This window comes from Gorilla gorilla, chromosome 11, assembly GCF_029281585.2.
Source record: "Gorilla gorilla gorilla isolate KB3781 chromosome 11, NHGRI_mGorGor1-v2.1_pri, whole genome shotgun sequence".
NCBI lineage: Eukaryota > Metazoa > Chordata > Mammalia > Primates > Hominidae > Gorilla > Gorilla gorilla.
In genome coordinates, this window is record NC_073235.2 from 82002840 (window position 1) to 82026051 (window position 23212).

Here is a 23212-nt window from a genome sequence, read left to right on the forward strand (position 1 = left end):
CCCCAGAACCATGTGACATTGGGACTAGGATAAAGAAAGGGACATGCAAGAGGACACAGCATGGTGGGTCTACAGATGCCTCTTTTCACAGGCTCCTGAAATTTTACATTCTTTTACCTCATAAAGGACCATCAAAGCCTCAATCTGATATTTTTAGGCAGCTTTTCTGAAATGAATTGACTGTTCACTATGACCACAATCCTCTATTATGTTATGGTGAATTATACAAGAGCAAGCAATTTCTATTAGACAGAGAGCAACTTCTGTCTAATTCATCACAATAACCTTTCTCCTTAGCACAATGCCAGGGACATGTAGACATGCAGTAAATGGTTGTGAATGAGTGACTTTTACTAGATGCCCTGAAAAAGCAATTTATTAAAGAGAAAAAAATGTGACTACGCATTATACAAACATACAATAAATACATACCATATAAATAATATCTGCATACTCTGAAGGTGTTTCAAGAGTAAGCAGAGAAGAGGGAGATTTGAAGACAAAGCCCTTAGTAAGATAAATCTTGAGGCTTTTGAATAAGGCAAGGGACATGAGTTAAAGTTTAAAAGGACATGTGGTTTGAAAGGGTGAGGGATGGCCAGGAGAGGTGGCTCATGCCTGCAATCCTAGCACTTTGGGAGGCCGAGGCGGGAGGATCACCTGAGGTCGAGAGTTCGAGATCAGCTTGATGAACATGAAGAAACCCTGTCTCTACTAAAAATACAAAATTAGCCGGGCACATGACTGTAATTCCAGCTACTAGGGAGGCTGAGGCAAGAGAATCGCTTGAACCTGGGAGGTGGAGGTTGCGATGAGCCAAGATCGCGCCATTGTACTCCAGCCTGGGCAACATGAGCAAAACCTCTGTCTCAAAAAAAAAAAAAAAAGAAAGGGTGAGGGACACAATAGTGCAGATGGTCACTATGTGTTTTTTTCCCATCCATGGTATATTTACATACTTTTTCTCTCTGTCAAATTTAATAGAAATGGGCCGGGCATGGTGGCTCACACCTGTAATCCCAGCACTTTGGGAGGCTGAGACAGGTGGATTGCCTGAGCTCAGGAGTTCGAGACCAGTCTGGGCAACATGGTGAAACTCTGTCTCTACCAAAAAGTACAAAAATTAGCCAGGTGTGGTGGCGTGCATCTGTAGTTCCAGCTACTTGGGAGGCTGAGGCAGAAGAATAGCTTGAATCTGGCAGGTGGAGGCTGCAGTGAGCTGAGATTGTACCACTGCATGCTAGCCTAGGTGACAGAGCGAGACTCTGTCTCAAAAAAAAAAAAAAAAAAAAAAAAATTAATAGAAATGTAAAATTTTCTAGGCGTAGAAATCAATGCTTAAATATTGGTACAAAATCTTTGTTAGTTTTGTACCATATTTCAAAGATTCCCTATAACTATTTTTTTTTTCTAATGATCTGGGGAATGTTGCCGTTGAGTTATCTAAGCGTAATAATAGGCCATCAACCTCTCCCCTCTTCAAGTGATTTTGAGTAACCATGGAAAATTTCATCTTGGCATATTTTAGTTCTATGCACTCCTTTAGAAAACACAGAACAAGATAATCCTTCAATATATTTAAAAGCATGTCACAGAAAATAAAAACTGAACCATATTTTCTTTTTCATTTGACTGGGATAAATGTGTCAGTTCAAGCAGAGTCAGTTGGACATACTAGTATCCTAAGAAATATGGAATACATAATTTTTAATGACAGCAAGCACTATTAGAGTGACGAAGACTCAAAGGGCAAAAATTAACATTTGGGTTGCAAAAGTATTCTACTTAAATTTAAAAATATACAAATAAGAGAAAAATACATATTCAAATGTTTAAATAAAGACTTCATTAAATAGATAAAGATATTAAAGGCAGGGTAAAAAGTTAAATGCCCTAGCTTTAGGTTTCCTTACAATAACACCTCATGGGAAGCATAGCACGAATTAAAAGCAAAGCAAATGTGAATTTGATTCCCAATTTCTTTATTTAGAAACTCTCTGATGAATATATTATTATTTATACTACAAGAAAAAATTTTTTAAAAAATATTCATCAATATTGCCAAACCATGAATGAGTCAGAATCTCAGAGGTTCTAGAATGATAAAATAAACGGTAATCATATAAATCATTTCATAACTTGTCATGGATGATTCACAGAATCATACAGGGGTTTGGAACTTTATACTTAGAAATCATCTTTATTCTGTCCCACATATTTGCTCATGTCTCAGGAAAAAAATAATTTCAAGGTAGGCAGTAAAAATCAGATTATTTTTCACAAAATTAAGATTGTTGAGCCTCTTGCAATAAAGTAGTAGTGACTGCCCTTGTACTTGTGCTTTCCTAGAGCAGTTGTAAAAACATGGCAGGACTCACAAAAACATTTCAAATAAATAGGCACATAAAACACCTGCCAATTGGCAGAGAAATTGACAGGTGGCTGTGGTCCCAAGTCAGCTCTTGATTATAGCTATAGCTCTGAACAGTTACACAAATACATATGCATGTACACAATGTGCAGGTGCTAAAAATAAACTTCACTTACTTATTGTCACATCATGTAAGTTGGGTATGTGTTTCAGTCTCCTCAGGCTGTCATTACCAAATACCATATACTGGGTAGCTTAAAAAACAGAAATTTATTCTCTCATAGTTCTGGATGCTGGAGGTCCAAGATCAAGGTGCCAGTATGGTGGGGTTCCGAGTGAGGGCTGTCTTCCTGGGCTTGCAGCTGGCTGCCTTCTTACTGTGTGTTCCCATGGCAAAGAGGAGGGAAAGCTCTCTCTGCTCTTCTTATAGGGCACTAATCCCATCATGAGGGCCTCACCCTCATGACCTCAACTAACACTAATTACCTCCAAAGGCTCTATCTCCAGATACCATCACTATCGAATTGGGGGTTATGACTTCAACATATGAATTTTGAGGGGACATAAACATTCAGTTCATAGCAATCTACATATATAAATATGTCTTATAAATGTACTTACTTTATTAAATTAATATTATCCATCTTGGTAAGTATTCAATTTATTTCAATTCAGAAGAAGTCTCTTCTTAAGGGGAACTAAACACCAAGTATTATTTGTTTGTGAACAAAGATGAAAATTTAATCCACAATAAAGGAAATAGGAGATCCTAATTCTAATGTAAGAAACAATTGTGTGTATTTTGGCAGCTCCCACAACATTATATACAGTCATTAAAGAATGACCATGGATAAATTGGCAAATCTAAAGAAAAATTAATAACAAAAAATGAAAACATCTCTACTAAGATAGAAAAAAAGATTTTTTCTGTTGTTTCTTGAACACTATAAACTTCGGTAACGATTTTCAGTTTGCTGATGTTTCTTGGTTTTTATCTTGCTTTATCAAGTCTGTTTACTTCATTTTTTCCTTCTAAGTTTATTGGGCACAAGGGGGTTTTTGTTTTATTTAATTTGCTTATCTACTCCCCAAACCCAACACTCTTTACTACATATATTTTCAACAAAACTCAGTAACTAACAATTTTGTTTTTAACTAAATACTCTTAAAGCTGGGGTCTGGGACAAAGAATGTAATAAATACTTGCCAATATTCATACACCAGCCAAACAGAGAGAGCTGGGCACTGTAGCTGGAAGACAGTTTATAACTATTGCCTTTAGATTAAAAAACAGTGACAGTTCGGCCAGGCGCAGTGGCTCACTCCTGTAATCCCAGCACTTTGGGAGGCTAAGGTGGGAAGGATCACCTGAGGTCGGGAGTTGGAGACCAGCCTGACCGACATGGAGAAACCCCATCTCTACTAAAAATACAAGATTAGCCAGGTGTGGTGGCGCATGACTGTAATCCCAGCTACTCGGGAGGCTGAGGCAAGAGAATCGCTTGAACCCGGGAGGCGGAGGTTGTGGTGAGCCGAGATCCTGCCATTGCACTCCAGCCTGGGCAACAAGAGTGAAACTCTGTCTCAAACAAACAAACAAAAACAAAACAAAACACCAACCAAACAACAACAACAACAACAACAACAACAACAACAACAACAACAAAACAATCACAGTTCTCAGGAAAATATAAATTAAGTTAAACACTTGGGCTTGTCGCCTGGTCTTAGAAGGGACTCATAAATGTTATTATTCCCTTTAATAGATGGGGGAGTATGAACATTGAAAACCAAGGAACTGGGACCCTTTCCTCTCTTCCAAAAAATGTTGTTGAGCACCTGTGTCAGACACCCAACATACTAAAATTAATAAGATAGAGCCTCTGTCCTCAAGGATCTGATGTTCTAGTGAAGAAGACAGATTAACAGGTAATTAAACTATGGTGTGACAACTGCTATAATTAATGTAATCTGGGGCTACTTTGGAAACACAAAGGGTGGGACTTAATTTAGACTTGAAGAGTCACAGAAGACTTTCTGGGAAGGAGGTGACATCTAAGTTGAACCTTGAATGACACATAGTTGAAGGTGGGGTAGCAATGGTGAAAATGAGCATTAGTGGGTAGCCAGGCACAGGCTTTGGAATATTAAGATCAAGATCTTTAAAACTTTATGTTTTGGTCCACACAGGCTTTTACCTATAAATGACTCAAAACTGTGCCTCTGTAAAGTACACTGCTGAAGCACAGAGTTAACATCATCATCCTCCAAGCATGTGTCCTTGACATGTACTCCATCATAAATCATCAACGATCCAAACTCCGTCTTCCTTATCATGTCTCTTTAAACTCTGCTTATACAAAGACTAAAATTTTTTGCTTATTTTTACATACATACGCATTGAGAGAGATTCTGTCAGTTGTCGTGCATAAGGCAAGGCAACCACTAAAAGAACACCATGAAGCATATTTCTTCATCAGGTACAACTTAGCATGGAACAGGCATCTATTCTATTTTGGAATACAATAAGATCTCATTTCATTCTTGCTATGTTTATCATATAATGTTATCATACTTCACTATAAGAAAGAGGAAAACATTATGTTTTTAAAAATCTACTTAAAGAGAATAACAAAACATCAAACCTCCAAAACTTTCAACTATGGTCTCAGAGCATAGTGTTTTCATTCTTCTGATAATAATTACAAGATTAAAATTGACCTCATTTCTTATATTTGCTAATATTAACCTTGGTTAAAAATAAAACGATAAGGTAGATTTCACCTAGTTTTCAAAGAACAAGTGGACAATTGAGTACAATATACTTTACAAATTTGCCAACAAGAAATTATAGCTGTTTTTCAAATATATTCTGCTTTGTATTGTTTGTAGAGGTCTATTATACATATTCAAAAAAACCATTTCCTCCTTCTAGTTAATGATTCTGCTAAAAATTGCCTTCCACACTTCCAGAAAAGAGCACAAAGATTTCTGATTGAGCTTTGTTCACAATGAATGAGGTGGGAGGTGATATGGGCCAAAAGACTCAAGGACGTAAAGAGCCCAAATATGAATTTTGAAGTTAAAAAGATTCTAATTCAAATCTCAGTTCTTCCTTCAATAACTCTCTTTCTTCCTCTAGACAATAAGAGTAATAATGACTGCCTGCCAAAGTGTTTCAAAGTCTAAGTACTTTGAGAGATGTAAAACATCACAAATATACAATAATCCAGTATACTTATTAGTGGTGATGTAATAGCGTTTTCCTAGGAAAATGTGGACAATAACTTTCATGACATTCCCTTAGGTATTCTATTGGGTGAGTTGGATACTAGAATGGAAATGTCTATAGGAAAAGAATTAAGAGTAATTTAAATTTCAACTTACAGGGAAAAATCATAGGTCACCCAATGATCTCATAAATTCATTTCCTGCAAGATGATACAGGGTGCCACTTGGAATGACTTAATATTTAATACACTACTAGAAGGGCTCCTGTTTGATAAATGCCACACATGTAATATAGGGAGAGTAAAATAATTATTTCATGTAGTTCTTTGTGGTATTCTTCACCTTAGCCAAATAGTATTTTTATTTGAAAATTATGTTTATATTCTTCCAAGAAGGAAAAAAAATGAACTTCTATTAATATAATTATTCTTTGGGTTTTCTCAAATATATCGTAAGATTAATTGCTGTGTACAATTAATCAAACAAACCAAATGACATGTTAGTGCATCTGTACCCTCTATGCAACATGAACAAACCATTATGAAATTGTAATTTTATCTTTAAAAATCTTTTATGAAGGTATTCTCTCCATTTTTGTTTTACAGCTCTTCAAAACAGAGAGGCAGATGTAAGACATTTTGATAACAAAAAAAGTGACTAACAGATTAGTGCTAATCATATGATCGCAACTGTAAAAAAAAAACTGTGACTGGGTACCTTTTAGGTATATGTATAACATACTTCCAGAAGGGGATTAGAAGGATGGATACCAGTTGCTGACCACCTTCCGCTAGTGAAGGAAGTAAAAGTATGTGCAGGGGTATGGAATATGACTTTCTAATTTTATCTCAAATGCTAAAGTTTTATTTGAATTTTTGGAGTAAGTATTCATGTATTATTTATGTTAAAAAAATAAATAAATAAAGAGGTCAGCGCAATGGCTCACATCTGTAACCCCAGCACTTTGGGAGGCCGAGGAGGGTGAATCACCTGAGGCCAGGAGTCTGAGAACAGCCTGGCCAACATGGCGAAACCCTGTCTCTACTAAAAACACAAAAATTAGCCAGGTGTGGTGGCAGGCGCCTGTAATCCCAGCTACTCAGGAGGCTGAGACACAAGAATCACTTGAACCTGGAAGGTGGAGGCTGCAGTGAGCCAAGATCGTGCCATTTCACTACAGCCTGGGCGACAGAGCAAGACTGTCTCAAATGAATAAATAAATAAAAGAAAAAGTAAAAGAAAATAAAATAAAGAGAGGTGAGCCACAGTAAGCCATTTATGACTACTTGCATCATGAATGCTGCTTCCTGACAGCAACTAGACTTCAGCAATGGCTATAAATGCTAACTTCCAAAGGCACATTAATCAAAACACAAATACCTCATAAATGTTCTATGAAGTATAGCTTAATTCAGTTACGATTGGAATGTGTCACACATGTTTGAATAGAGGATACCACTGGCATCCTCAAGTTTGCATTCTCTGAAATGGCGTAATGTGGTGTTCTGGGATGCAGCGGGTGGATCAATGAAACCAAGGCAGGCATGATTTATTCTATTGAGCCACTCCACTGCTCTAGGAACAATGCTCACCTTTTGTAACCTTTTTTTTTTTTTTTAACTGTTTGACTTGTCTCTGAAAAGCTCAAAGAAGACAAAAACATTTAACTGTTTACTCACTACATCAAGGCCAGTGCTCTGTAAAAAGTTGGCTGATGCCCTACCCCCTAATTACCTTCCAACACTAAGCCCTGACAGAGGGCCTGTCAGCAGATTTCATTGACAATCCTTAAGGAAAAATCCTCTTGCTGTTTTCACTTCATGCAGAAGATAGGTTTGCAAAATGAAACATTTGGCAGTACTTCAGATGCTTGCTGTCTGGTGGTGTTGATAATGCAAATTTTTTTTATTACAGCAGCATTTACAATGCTGTATCATTAATGTAGACCATCATGCCCCAACTAACTGTATTTAACAATCAAGCAGACAATGTATGCATTCACCTGAACTGTGAACCTTTTATTTTACTATAAGATTTAGAATCTGGCTACAGATTGATTTTATGCTAAATTATATTGTTGAAAGATGTCATGCTCCACTTGACACACCTACAAATGTTTTTCATTCAAATAAAAGAAGGTCAGCTGAGCTGAAGAACATCAGTAATTATAGGTAATTCACTAACACTTATCCTATGTTTTAAAATGTCAAAGTGTCTTGCAGATAACTAGTATGTAGATTTAAAATGAGTGTTTTTCTTTTTCTTAATAGAGTCAAATTCACGTCATCTACAATAGCCCCCAAATAGAAATTTTGTTTGTGTAGGATTCACATTTTATCTAAAGTATCTCCCAAATAGAAATGCAGCCAGAGAGATAAATCCTACAGTCATTTTTTTTTCTAAGAGAAGGGAAAAATCAATGAGTCTTGGTATCTCTAAATTGTATTCCTGAGCATGTGAATAACATCCCAGAAATGATGTATGTTCTAAAGCCACCGGAAATTCTATGAAAATTGTGCAACAGGTGAAAAATTTTCAGAAAATATTTTCTGTGGAAATATTTGTATAATAAACATACTGGCTATTGTTTGGGCTACTCCCATGGGTGAAGCATCATCTTTCATAGCACAACTGAGCAGCATAACCAATATATGGTCTAAAATTACACACTTTGGAAACAGGCTGTATCTATTGACTATTCACAAATGTAATGAAATTGATGAAGGAGGACACAAATAAAATAGAAATGAATTTACTCACTGTGTTAAAATTTGGAAAGAGCCCAACAGCAGAACTACTGTCCACTGGAAAAGACATAAATGGTTTGATATCCAGTGAAGGCTGCATCATCAGGGTAGGTGTGCGCACAAGAGCAGGAAGGGTAGTAGTGTGGCATGTACTGCCTGCCAAGAACAAAACAAAAATGAATTCAATTTCTTGCTCACATCCATCTCCCTCCCAAACCTACAGTGCAAGAACAAGTCTGTTGAGCTGCAACTTGCAAGCAAGTGAGTTATGCTGTAAGTAAGCAAATGGCACAGGAGTAGTAAACACAATAAAAGGGATCTTCCTCCTCATTATCCCAGACAGTGGTGCACAATGCTTCCCTACGGGCAAGGGCTGAGGGGTGCTCAGATTCAGCCAGGACACCTAGTAGACAGATCCTACTGGCAGGAGGGTCATGCAGAATGAGAATGTCCTGTTGGCCAACGCTTTGCCTCTGACTCGCCAAAAGTGCAGGAGAGAAGAGGGGAGGAACCCCTTGAAGCCAGACACTCTGCTATTAAGAATTACTGAATGGCTAGTGGACAGGTTTTATGCAAATCAGAGATAAATATAGGGTTTTTACAAGAAAAAGAAAACTTGAACCTGAATAGTTACTGTCTGCTCTCAAAGTTATGATTCAACTTGTTCTCTTAAAAAAAACAAACAACCTTTCTGAAAGTTGCTCTTACTTTGAAGTAAATGGGTAGTCTAGACATTGGACAGTTAAAGACTAAAAGGGTTGATTATGGCTTGGCTGCAGACAGGGTGTTGGGGGACAGGTAGTAGTTAGGACAGGGGTTCAAATTTTTGTCTTCAACTTTTTATTTCTAATTTGTTTTGTATTATTGTAGCAAATATCCTTTTTAGCAGTTAAATTAACTGTCACCTCTATTTGTTTTGTTGACTATTTTTAAATTTTGTTTTAACTTTTGTGGGCACATAATAGGTACATACATTTATGAGGTGCACAAGATATTTTCATACAGGCACACAATGCATAATAATCACCTCAGGGTAAATGAAGTATCCATCCCCTCAAGCATTTATCCTTTCTCTGCATTACAAACAATCCAATTATACTCTTTTAGTTATTTTGAAATGCACAATAAGTTATTGTTGACTATAGTCAGCTTGTTGTGCTATCAAATACTAGATCTTATCCATTCTAACTATATATTTTTTTAATTTTAATTTAACTTTATTATTACTATTTTTAAAGACAAGGTCTCACTCTGTCACCCAGGCTGTAGTGCAGTGGTGTGATCATGGTTCACTGTAGCCCCGACCTCCCTGGGCTCTGGTGAGCCCCCAACTTCAGTCTTCCAAGTAGCTGGGACTACAGGTACATGCCACCACACCTGGCTAATTTTTGTATTTTTTGTAGAGATGGGGTTTTTGCCACATTGCCCACGCTGGTCTCGAACTCCTAGGCTCAAGCAACCCATCAGTCTTGACCTCCCAAAGTGCTGGAATTACAGGTGTGAGCCACCACACCCAGCCTCTAACTATATTTTTGTACCTATTAACCATTCTCACTCCCCTGCCCTCTTCCCATCCTCTAGTAACCATCATTCTATTCTCTGTGTCCAGTTCAATTGTTTTAATTTTTAGCTCCACAAATAAGTGGGAACATGTAAAGTTTGTCTTTCTGTGCCTGGCTTATTTCACTTAACATAATGTCCTCTAGTTTCATCCACATTGTTACAAATGCCAGGATCTCATTCTTTTTATGGCTGAATAGTACTCTATTGTATATATGTAACTCATTTTCTTTTTCCATTCATCTGTTGATGGACACTTAGTTTGCTTCCAAATCTTGGCTATTGTGAATAGTGTTACTATAAACATGGGAGTGCAGATATGTGTTCGATATACTGATTTTCTTTCTTTGGGGTATTTACCCACCTAGCAGTGGGATTGTTGGGTCATATGGTAGCCCAACTTTTAGTTTTTTGAGTAATAACCAAACTGTTTTCCTTAGTGGCTGTGTTAATTTACCTTTCCACCAACAGTGGAGGAGGGTTCCTCTTTCTCTTTCTCCTCTTTCTCCTTGCCAGCATTTGTTATTCTGTCTTTTGAATAAAAGCCATTTTAACTGGGGTGAGATGATATCTCATTATAGTTTTGATTTGTCTGTTTTTGAAGATCAATAATGATTGAACACATTTTCATATACCTGTTTGCCATTTGTATGTCTTCTTTTCAGAAATGTCTTTTCTGATCTTTTGCCCATTTTTTTATTCAGGTTTTTAAAATAGACTTGTTTGAGCTCCTTATAGAGTCTGGTTATAATCCCATATCAGATGGATAGTTTGCAAATATTTTCTCCCATTCTGTGGGTTGCCTCTTCACTTTGTTGACTGTTTTCATTGCTGTGCAGAAGCTTTGTAACTTGTGATCTCATTTGTCCATTTTTGCTTTCCTTGCCTGTGCTTGGAGGGTATTACTCAAGAAATTTTTGCCCACTCCAATATCCTGGAGAGTTTCCCCAATTTTTTCACATAGTAGTTTCATAGTTTGAGGTCATAGATTTAAGTCTTTAATACATTTTGATTTTATTTTTGTATATGGTGACAGATAGGGGTCTACTTTCATTCTTCTGCATATGGATATTCAGTTTTCCCAGCACCATTTATTGAAGACACTGTCCTTTCCTCTATGTATATTTTTGGCACCTTTGTCAAAAATGAGTTCACTGTAGATGTACAGCTTTATTTCTGGGTTCTCTATTCTGTTCCATTGGTCTATGTGTCTGTTTTTATGCCAGTACCATGATGTTTTGGTTACTATAGCTCTGCAGAATAATTTGAAGTCAGGTAATGTGATTCCTCCAGTTTTGTTGTTTTTGTTTAGAATAGCTTTGGCTATTCTGGATCTTTTGTGCTTCCGTATACATTTTAGGATAGTCTGTTCTATGTCTGTGAAGAATGTTGTCATTGGTATTTTGATAGGGATTGCATTGAATCTGTAGATTGCTTTGGGTAGTATGGACATTTTAACAATATTGATTCTTCCAATCCATGAACATGGAATATTCTTCCATTTCCTTGTGTGTATCCTCTTCAATTTCTTTCATCAATGTTTCATAGTTTTCATTGTAGAGATTTTTTACTTCTTTGGTTAAATTAATTCCTAGGCATTTAATTTTAGTTATAGCTATTAAAAATAGGATTACCTTCTTGATTTCTTTTTCAAATTGTTTGCTGTTGGTACATAGAAATGCTACTGATTTTTGTATGTTGATTTTGTATCCTGTAACTTTACTAATTTTGTTTATCAGTTCTAGTTCTTTGGTGGAATCTTCAGTTTTTTCCAAATATAAGATGATACCATCTGCAAATAATGATAATTTGACTTTTTCCTTTCCAATCTGATGCCCTTTATTTCTTTCTCTTGTCTAAATACTCTGGCTAGAAGTTCTGCTATCACCTCTTTAGATATCTGGTTTAATGCATGAGTAGAAGATTTATAATGCTCCTCTCCAGTAACAAGCATCCTTCTTTAGTGTATAACTTTCATGTAGTATAGAAAAGTAACTACTGGTGCAGGTAGCTCTCTGGTAGGCAGGCTCTGGCATGTAAGTTTTGTTTGTTTGTTTATTTGTTTTAATATAACAACTTTATTGAGGTATAACTCATATACCAGACAATTCATCTGAATTGTAGAATTCAATTATTTTTAGCATATTAACAGAGTTGTTAATATGCTAAAAATATTATTCCATTTTCATACTGCTATGAAGAAATACCTGAGACTGTGTAATTTATAAAGAAAAAGAGGTTTAATGGACTCACAGTTCTACATGGCTGGAGAGGCCTCACAACCATAGTGGAAGGCAAAGGAGGAGCAAAGGCATGTCTCACATGGTGGCAGGCAAGACAGTGTGTGCAGGGGAACTGCCTTTTATGAAACCATCAGATCTCATGAGACTTATTCACTATCACAAGAACAGCATGGGAAAAACCTGCCCCCATGATTCAATTACCTCCCACCAGGTCTCTTGCATGACATGTGGGGATTGTGGGAGCTATAATTCAAGATGAGATTTGGGCTAAACCAAATCAATTGTAGAACCATCACCACAATCAATTTTAGAACATTTTCATGACATCTAAGGGAAACTCTTATCTGTTAGCAGTCACTCCCGATTTCCTCCTAATATCCCTAGCTCCTGGCAACCACTAATCTATTTTCTTTATCTTTAGATTTCTCTATTCTAGATATTTCATTTAAATGAAATCATATAATGTGTGATGTGGTCTTTTGTGACTCACTCCTTTCATTTGACATAATGTTTTTGAGGTTTATCTATGTTGTAGCACGTATCAGAATTTCATTCATTTTTAAGGCTTAATAATATTCCATTGTATGGATTTCCCAAATTTTGCTTATCCATTCATCAATTGATAGGCATTTGAATTACTCCCACTATTTTGCTATTATAAACAATGCTACTTTGAATATTCATGTACAAGTTCTTATGTGGATATATGTTTTCAGTTCTCTCAGGTATATACTTAGGAGTCAAATTTTGGAAATTGTTTGGTCATCTGGTAACTAAATGGCTTAATATTTTGAGGAGGTGGCAGGCTGTTTTCCAAAGGGTCTGAAACATTTTACATGATTACTATCAGTGTATGAGGGTTCCAATTTTTCCTGGCCTGCCTATACAAGACCACACAATAATTATATACCTAACATCCCCTATTGACTTCAAGGAGAAATGAACAGTATGAGATATTGCTCCAACTATTAAAATTTCCACCAATCTTTTACACAGTTTCCCAGACTCATTAAAATTTCTATTTCAATGATCCTTTTTGGTAATGAATTTTTTAAATAAACTCTGCATCATATTTCAAATCGTTCCAGAACATTATTGGCAATAGTGTTTAATGGACTGTCATACTTCATTTACATTGATCCTAAAAACAGAAGAGAAAAAAGAGAGAAGGGTGCCTGAAGCATTTATCTGTAATGGCAAGTCTTCAGGTCAGCCCTATCCATTAGGGAAGACAGAGTAGCATTCAGCAAAAATAGAACCAGCCAAAAGTATAGATTGAGAGTAATTTTTTTTTTCTGATGCTCAAGTAAATACTCTGATCTCAGCCTGTCATTCATATAACCACCCTGTATTTAATTACACATTACTCTTCAAATTAGGTAATGTTAACTTCAGTGCTTGTAGATCTAAGATGATGTATTATATAAATATATCAAATGTTGCAGGGACACTTATTAAAATATTTTAAAAGTTTTGCTTTAAACTCTTAGCTAAATTAAAAAACAGAGATATTTCTTATGTTAGCCCAATGGCCTATTTTATTATTACTATAATCATTAAAAGTCTAAAGTAAGGTATAGACTAATTGTACTTAAAGCTGAATGATAAACAAATGTGTAATTATTTTGCCATTGTGAGTCTCCTGGAGGGAAGCAAAGTTCTTTCTCTAAGCCCACAATGGTGGCTCTGATAATACTGTGTAATACATGGCTCCCTAGGGCCTGGTGAGAGTCACTTTGTACTAACAAACCCAAATCAAATAGAATGCCACAGGGAACTTCACAAACAGATTACTCCATCAACAAAGGTTAGAATGCGCAATGATCCCCCTTACCCAATCAAATCTCTATGCTAATAAAGACAAGGCTTGAGAACTACTTAGCTGCCACTACTCATTAGCATAAAAAACTTAGCAGCTGTTTACCATTTCATTAGCATTTTAATGACAGACAATTTGCCATGTTAAACACAGATTGTTTTAAAGTACTGGTAGATCTTCTGAATAAATACAAACTATACTTTCATTAATCCTTCACCTCAACCTTGCTGTTTTCAATTTTAAAACCTCCTTTTTAATACTGCTTCACCAGGACTTATTGCTTGTTTTTGCAAATGGTAAATAAATAGGGACAAAGTGCATTTTTTTGAACAAGTTATTTCATGCTCTGATCTCTCTGTCTTCATATTTCAGATTTTGCTGCTGCTGCTGCTGCTGCTACGAATCCTTTCGTCTCACCTCTGGGTGCCTGAAAGTCAGCAGGAGTTACAAGCGGAAATTTGGCCAAAATGCATTGCACTCTGAAAGAAAATGCTTAATTTCTCTAAAAGTGAAGGACTTGCTGAGAAAAAAATGTTGAAAATATAATGAGCAGGCATTTCAATGCAAAAGATGATACAATATACCCATTACGTTGCTATTGTCATGGGACAGAACCAACCTTTGACTTTTGTATAAACTATTTGGCAATATTACGTAAGACACCTCCTATTTGTAGTTCTGTTTCAGAACATAGTATATAATCTGGTATATATCATAATGAATAAAGTCATAATGAATAAAATCAAAATAGGGTGCCACCCTATTTGATAATAAAACTTTTCATATCACTGAATGCCTATATTTATCAAACTTCCTGTACTAAAATGAAATACACATATATAAGCATGCATACTCCAAAAATTTAACAGGAATAATTTAACACTCTTGAGACAGGAGTAATACAAGGTGGTCACAGGAGAATAGAAAATTCCAGACAGCAGTTTCACATGTTTAGCAGAAGAAAACTGTTGAAATAGCTGCATAAGGTAGGGGCTGATAAGACCCTGAAAAACGAAGGTGTGGGCCAAGCTGGCTAAGACTAACTGGACCCAACATGGCACTGGATTTAACCTAGGTTTCACCAAAGATCTCATTATACTCTCATTAACATAGTAAATCACATACCCACCAGTGTAATGACAGTTCTGAGACCACCCATATTGGGTGTAAAAATGGGTAGCACACAGGTCCAAGAAATCTTCATATCTTTCCAGGAATCTTCATGAATATCCCACCACTTGATTAAAGATACCCATAAATATAGAAACTCCAAACCCTGTGGTGTGACTCACTTCTTTTGAGTATGCCCACAATCCCCTTCCTTAAGTGTGTACTTTTCACTTTGCAATAAATCTGTACTTTCACTCTATCCCAATTTGTCCTTGAATTCCTTCTCACAACAGGATCGAGAGTCTGGACACCAGACAGAGTCGAGGTCTCACAGGCGTTTGGGGATCTCCTTTAGTCCACCAGTTTCACTCTTATCATGGAAATTCCATGTATTCATATGAATATGAATTCCCATTAGATTGCAATTAACTTTCTTCCATACATTTCACTTTGATGGTAAAATACAAGTTGATTCATCTATAGCTATGAAACCAATAATATGTAAAAGACAATTTCCTAATATGATCATAAGAAAACTATTATTTCAGCCAACTGCCTCTGTAACATAATAGGTACCTTATTATGTTAATGTATTATGTCATAATACATCACAATACAACCTTACTTAAGGACAGATGACACCTGAAATTATTGCCTTAGTCTTTGGCCTTTAGATATATAATCTTAAAAGCCCATTTAGATTATAACTTTGAGACTTCCTAGTGGCTCTTCTTTATATGCCAAAACAGAAGCAAAGAAAACACCTCATTCTTCAAAAGAGTATGCCAGAGTCAACAAATATGCATGAAGAAGCATTTGCAGAATGAGATCAAATCTGTATCTATTCTATATCCTGCAGGAGTAGTTTCCTCTTATGCCATTATTATGCATGTTCCCGTCAGTGAGTACTGAAATTAAAAACTTAACATATTACAAAAACCTGTTAGGGGAGGCAATGTCAATTACAGAACTCCAAAAGATTTCTTTAAAGAAATTTAAATGAGTGGCATTTCAGATTTTCTGCCATACTCAGTTTTCTTTTTTCATTGCTTTCCCAGCTTTGTTACACCTAATACTGTATATTTTTTCTCTCATCAGGATAATTGCTATCACCGCATCTCCACCACTTCTCTCACCATTTCTTTTCTTTCATAAATCTGCTAGGTGAAGAAAATAATTTACCAAGAGACTATCAAAGCATGGCCACTAAGAGGTGGCTATATTAATAGGGGAGGTGACTGATAAAGGATTTTGCCTTTGAAAAGGTCTCATAATAGCAATAACAGAGATAACATTTTTATAGAACATACTATGTAGCAGGCACTATCCTAAGTTCATTACAATTGTAGGTATATACACTCATTTACATATACTCATATATATACTTATACATATTTAGTCCTTGCAATCTGATTAACAAGGTATTAGCCCCATTTTACAGATGAGAAACTGAGGCACAGAGAGATTAAGCCCAACTTCATATAGTTTGTATGTAGAGGAGCCAGAATTACAACCCAGGCTATTTGACTTCTGAATTCTGCTTTTCACTACCATGCTATGGTCACCAAATTGTATAGGTGAAAACACTCCAGTCATATAGATACATTCTCCAGCTGAGGGAGAAGCATTTTACCATAAACCTGAGAGATTTAAAATACTGGACCTCCAAACAGATATAGTATTCAACTGGGAATTAGTTGAAGCTTATTTGACCTTAGTGTAGTATCTGATACTTAAATAACCAAGACATAAAATGAATATATTTATCTAAAAAGAATCTTCCCCAAATAATAGTATTATTTGATTCAATAAATACTTATGAGGGACTAACAAGGCACAGTGCTAGCAACTACAGGGATTATGAACTGTGTCAGAACTTATTTTACTTTTTAAGATAAGAAAATAATAATAACAACTGCTACCATTTAATGAGATTTTGCTGCATGCCAGGTAACGTGCTAAGTGATTTATGTCCCTTATTCTTATTAAATTATAATGCAACTCTATGATAGTTATATTATTATTCCCATTTTACAGATGAGAAAGGTGAGGTTTAGAGTGATTAAAATCACTCAGTATGTGGCAGAGCCTGGGTCCAAACTCCTGTCCATCTGACTTTAAAGCCCATGTCATCATTCCCTAAAGTAGGTTATATGTAAAGCTGTTACATGAAAAAGATTCTGTCATCAAATACATTTAGAAAATGTTGCTTCAACAAAGCTTAAAGAGGTTCTTTTCTGCAACGCATCTCAGAGTTTTTAATATACTAACAGGCACTGTGGACATCTAGGCAGAAAATATTTCTTCCCTCAATTTTTTGAGCATAGAATCAAGCCTTAATTTTTTTTTTAATTAAGATGACACAGGCAACACTGTTCTACACCTGTTAAAAGCACCAACTCAGGAGACAGATATGTTAGAAGCTGAAGACTCCTGGGAGCACTGCTTTCTTGTGCAACCTTGGACAAGTTATTTTACTTATTTATACCTCCATTGTCTTTTCTATAATTAAGAAAAATAAGAGTAGCTATATCATAGGATGGGTGGGAAAACTAATTGAGGTTTTTCTATGCAAATTTCCTCAACCTGTGCCTGATACATAGCCAGTATTGTATAAGCTTCAGTTACTGTGGTTACTAACTACTCCTAATCCTTGACACTATGCCATATCCCAGGAGAGCATGAATAATTAAATCTATTAATACTTACCATAAACGGCAGGGGTCATGTGTTATCAAAAAAATGTTAAGTAGGTTCAAGAGAGAAAGAAATTGCATCTGGTTCATAAATGGGGTTCATAAATGTTTTGACAGATGAGATATCTCTTAAGATAAACTTTGAGGAATGGCTTGTGTTTTGAGAGGTATATATGGAAGAATGGTGGAAGGGAACTGTATAAACAAAAAGTATAGAGAAAACAGAACATGTTGAAGTAAACTTTTTTTAGGCTTTCAAGGTATTCTTAGGGTTTCTGGATTAAAAGGTAAAACCAAAAATAGAAAAACAAAGTATCTTTGTGACCTTGGACTAAGCGAAGGTCTCTTAAACAGGAAACAAAAGATGCTAATCATAAAAGAAAAAAATTGATGAATATATTCTATTAGTAAGAATGTAGAACTCCTACAGATCAATAAGAAAATGATAACACTAGATAAATGGGCAAAAGAGTTGGATACTTCACAAAAGCATATATTAAAATGGCCAATAAACATACAAAAACGGTGCTTAACTTCATTAGTAGTTAGGAATATGTGAATTACAACTACAATGAGGTATCACTACATATCCACAAGAATGATTCAATTTGATGAAGAAAGATGAAGATAATATTAAGTGTCGACAAGGATACAGAGCAACTAGAACTCTATATTAAAGTGTAAATTGTCACAGTTACTTTGAAAAACCACCTGGCAATATCTATTTAAGCTGAATATATAAATACCCTATGACCCAGAAATTTCACTTCTAGGTATATACCTAACAAAAATGATTTGTGCTAGAATGCTTATGGCAATATTCTTCATAATAGCCCCAAACTGGAAACTAGCCAGTTAATCTATCAACAATAGAAAGAATAATTTTTGTATGTTTGCATGATGAAACATTCATGCGATGACATACAGTGATGAGAACAAATGGCACATACTTACATGCAACAACCAATAGATCTTGCAAGCATAACGTTGAAAAAAAGAACTAAAATAAAGGAGTACATGCTGTATGATACCATTTATATAAAGCATAAAACCAGGCAAAGTAATTTATTCTGTTAGGATAGTGGCTTTCCTTATAGAAAGGATGGGATGAGGTGGAGGGTGAGATGACTAAAACAGGGCATTCAGAGTGTCTTCTAGGATGCCAGAAATGTTCTTTCCTTGATCTGGGGGCCAGCTACACATGTATGCTATATTTGTGTACATCCATTCAACTGCACACTTATGTGCACTTTTCTGTATGTTATAAATGAGCAGAATTTTTAAAAAATGCAGTCAATGCTATTAATTCTAATAAAATGTTTTGACAAATATAGGCAAAATTTCCCAATAAGAATATCTTCAAATACTGTCAAGTTTGTATAGTTTTAGGATGACAATGATGCTTTTTGAGTTCTTTTTTTTCTACTGCCAGCTTGATTTTGCTCAAAATGATTTGTGAGCAAATAAAATTTCTCTTTAATGCTGATGCTTCCTTGCTGCATTTAGGAAGTGAATAGGGGAGACTAACACAGACTCTAGTGATGCCAAAGAGAAAAATGTATATCTAGAACTCTGAGTCTATAAAATCTAACAATTGGCAGTTACGTGCCTGAATTTCCCTTAGGGAAGCTCAGGGTTCTCCCTAAAGAGCTCCGACAGCAGCCACCATGGCAGCAGCCTGGCAGAATGTTACATTTAAAAATAAATCCTTTTGAGCACTGCACTGAAGTTGATAAGCAATAATGAAGTGCTGCATCAAAAAAACATCAAAGAAGCCGCATCAGGAGGGATTTAAAGCCACAATGTCCTTTGGGTTTTGTAGTAATACACCAGCTTTTACACAAAACGATGAATCTTTCACTGAGATGCAACAGATGGCTTTTCAGATGCTGTGGCAATAGAATATGTACAGCCAAGTGGTGATTCATTTATACCTGAATATCTTGCCCACTTGGATTTCTTACATTTAAGTGTTGTTTAAAAAATGGATAAGATTTATTTGCTATACTGTACAAACTATAGTTTGGTCAAACATGTGACATACTTCACTGGCTGCAATCCTTTTTCAAAGCAGCGTTGAAAAGTATGAGAATTTAAGAATTCAAATAAATTTATGGGGTTAAAACTGAATTTAAAATATTTTTCCTTTATCGTAGTTTCTCAGCTTATAACCCAATAGTATTAAGCATGATCATGCAAAAAAAGGAAAATGAAAGAAGAAAAAACGGTATTCTAACAAATGCTTTCTCAAGTTTTCTGTAATAATTTTTAAACACCTGACTTATCAAAAGGGAATGTCATGTGCTTAGTTTCTAAATTACTAAGTCTTTGGAGAAGCCAAAATTATCTCCAGACAGGGCTTTACTAAAATTGTCTGAGGTCGAGAACGGATTGGGAGGTCACAGCGCCTGATGAAATTTACTGGCAAAAAGACCTGGGTCGATGGTCCTGAGCTACATTTGCCTGGTGACTCTCCTCAATGGCATTAAGACCCTTTCTTGAAGTCTGAAGCCTCTTTCTATTACAAACAGAGGAACTATGTGTTGTCTCTGATGCTGATGCTTCCTTGCTGAATTTAGGAGGTGAATAGGGGAGACTAACACAGACTCTAGTGATGCCAAAAAGAAAAATGTATATCTAGAACTCTGAGTCTATAAAATCTAACAATTGGCAGTTATGATGGCAGTCTATAGCATGCTAAAGACCTAATGGCAGTGCAGAACTATCATTTATTTTGGAAGCCTCCCTAAAAAATACAACTTTTCCCAGGAAAAGTGTAACAATGTTACTCAAGTCACTGAATAGTTCTAAAAGAATTATATTTAATAAAATTTTAGAGGTAAGCATAATTTAGGAATCTACCCTTCATTTTGTATAACAAAAATGGGATTTGGAGAGCTTAATATACCATGGTACCTGACTGATGTTAGAACCAAACCTAGAGCTCACAGCCCATGAACACTGTTTTGAATATTTAAGTCTGTACAATCAAAGATGTACAAGAATCATATATTGTCATCATTACCTTCTTTAAAAATTCAAGATTAGCATTTGGTGTGTTTTCTTTTTCAATTTTGACTGAAATTTTAAAGAGAGTATTTATTTAATTAAATGAGATTCTAATTTTACTGTTTTATCAACATGATTAATGGGAGAAATTCAATGAAAGAAAAGCCAGTGTGGCCAAAAGCCAACATTTCTTTCCAATTTATAAAATAGCACAACATTGATTATAACAGCTCATTTTATTTTATTATATATAAAACATATATGTATATAACATACATACATGTTATATATATGTATGTTATATACATGTATATAACATACATACATGTTATATATGTATGTTATATACATGTATATAACATACATACATGTTATATATGTATGTTATATACATGTATATAACATATATACATGTTATATATATGTATGTTATATACATGTATATATGATATATACACGTTATATATGTATATATGTTATATACATGTATATAATGTATATATACATATATGTTTTAGATTCATAGGGTACATGGATAGGTTTATATAATGGGTATATTGTATGATGCTGAGGTTTGGGCTGCTAATGATCCTGTTGCCCAAGTAATGAACATAGTACCTGATAGGCTTTCAACCCTTGTCCCCCTCACTCCCTCCCTGCTTTTGGAATCTCCAGTATAATGCCTCATTTTAATACTTCTTTTAATATTCCGAATGGGGAAAAAAAGAGATGAACAAAGCTCCTTACAACTATGCTTTAACCATATTGTTTTGATCAATATAACTAATTTAAATAGCCTCATGGTAGGAGGCACACTCACATTTTTGTTGTTGGTTTTTATACCGAAGTACTATCAGAATCACAACAACAAAAATGCTATCTGAGAAGACATGTTTTTTCAAGTAATGGCAACTCACCTTCTATTTGAGATCAAAGCAGCAGGCCTATTTAGACCTCTGGCTCTGTCTTTAGGCCTCTCCTCTGCAGTTCACACTAAGAGCCAGGCTAAAGGGATCTGGATACAGCAACTCTGAGGTCAGTGCACCCAGCTGCTGCTATAAATTCTAGCTGTAGGGCACAAAATGTTTTTTCTCCTAGTTTCAGAGAATTTCAGTTCCTGCTTTCAATGTCTAGGCTGTGGTATTTAAGAAACAAAAGGAGGGAAAAGAAAAGAATAGTGGTTTATACAAATTATCCTTTTTAAAAGGATATTTCCCCCATCCCAAGCCTGTTCAATTTGAGAAAACAGAGTTAATATTTGCTCTGCTAGTGCTTTCTACTCCCACTTTGGCAGAGAAAAAAAGTTTCTTTAGCTTAAATATTAACCAAACACTTCATAGCTATTCAAAAGTAGGTGCCCATGTTAAAAATAACAATAAAAAGTAATAAAATCCCAGAAAGCACAACTTGGGAATAAATAGAAACAGTAAAATCTGCTCTAAACCCTTTTTGCATATGTATCCCAAGGCCACCAGAATTACAATGCACTATAGTGTTCATAAAAAATTCTAGTAAAGTATGATAGTCATGGTGGCCATCATAGAAAAGGCCACTCTTGGTCCTTCATCAGCAAATAAGCCATTCTCACCCAGGAGTGGCAGAGATGGCTTCCACCTGGCAGCCAAGGTTGCTGTGCAAACAGCATGAAAGCCCCTGTTCCATCCCTATGGAAACCTGGTATGGGGTGCCTGATCTGGCCATGCCAAGGCCAGAGTGAGCAGAGACTGTGAGTATGGGGTAAAATTGGAGCTACAATGGGAAAAAATGGTGAGGGATGATCTGGAGAAGGAAGAAAGAGCAGTGAGTTTGGCTTAGTTTTGCAAAGTGGATTAGAATTAGTATGAGTTTCTTGTTAGAAATTTCCTAATATCTTACTCCCAAAATGATTTTCTTCCCTTTCGCCTCTTCATTGTATGACAGAAATCTGTATAAAATGAAGTAGAGTAGAGCAAAAACTGCATGAGCAGGAACAACCTAGTGAAGCAGGGCATCTAAGTTCTTCAAACACTCCTGTGGGCGACTGGAAGACAATGTGAGCTCACCCTTTTCCTGAGAAACATGGAGTGTTCTGTGACCCAGGGAATGCTGGTACTCTAAAAGGTCTCTCTAGTGGGTATTTAACAGATTGGGCCAATAGTTGGCCTGGCTTCTTGAAACTCTGCCATTGTCCTGACATCCTAGAAACTGATGCTACTTGCTTCAGTCAGGTAGGCAGCTTCTGGGGCACTAGCGATGTGCAAAACATCTCCAATGAACACCCAAGTATTTTCTGCACATGAAGGCCCTCATCATAAATGACTGCCCCAGCCCTGTGCATCATGTTACTCTTGTACTATTATACTGACCTTGTACCAGACTTTCTTACATGAAATTTCTTTTTCTTTATTTTTTAACATAGTCATCAAAATTTTTACTTTACAACTTGA

General features: G+C 35.8%; 1 protein-coding gene across 5 annotated transcripts in view; it reads right to left on the reverse strand.

Moving 5' to 3' along the window:
- The window catches only part of ZNF385B (zinc finger protein 385B), a 417184-nt gene that overhangs the window by 92716 nt on the left and 301256 nt on the right, over positions 1-23212 (reverse strand). For all 5 annotated transcript variants that reach the window (XM_055380327.2, XM_031008822.3, XM_031008823.3 and 2 more), the window contains one exon: positions 8363-8505. In XM_055380327.2, the coding sequence (XP_055236302.1) occupies positions 8363-8505 (143 nt within the window). The remainder of the gene's footprint in view (positions 1-8362; positions 8506-23212) is intronic.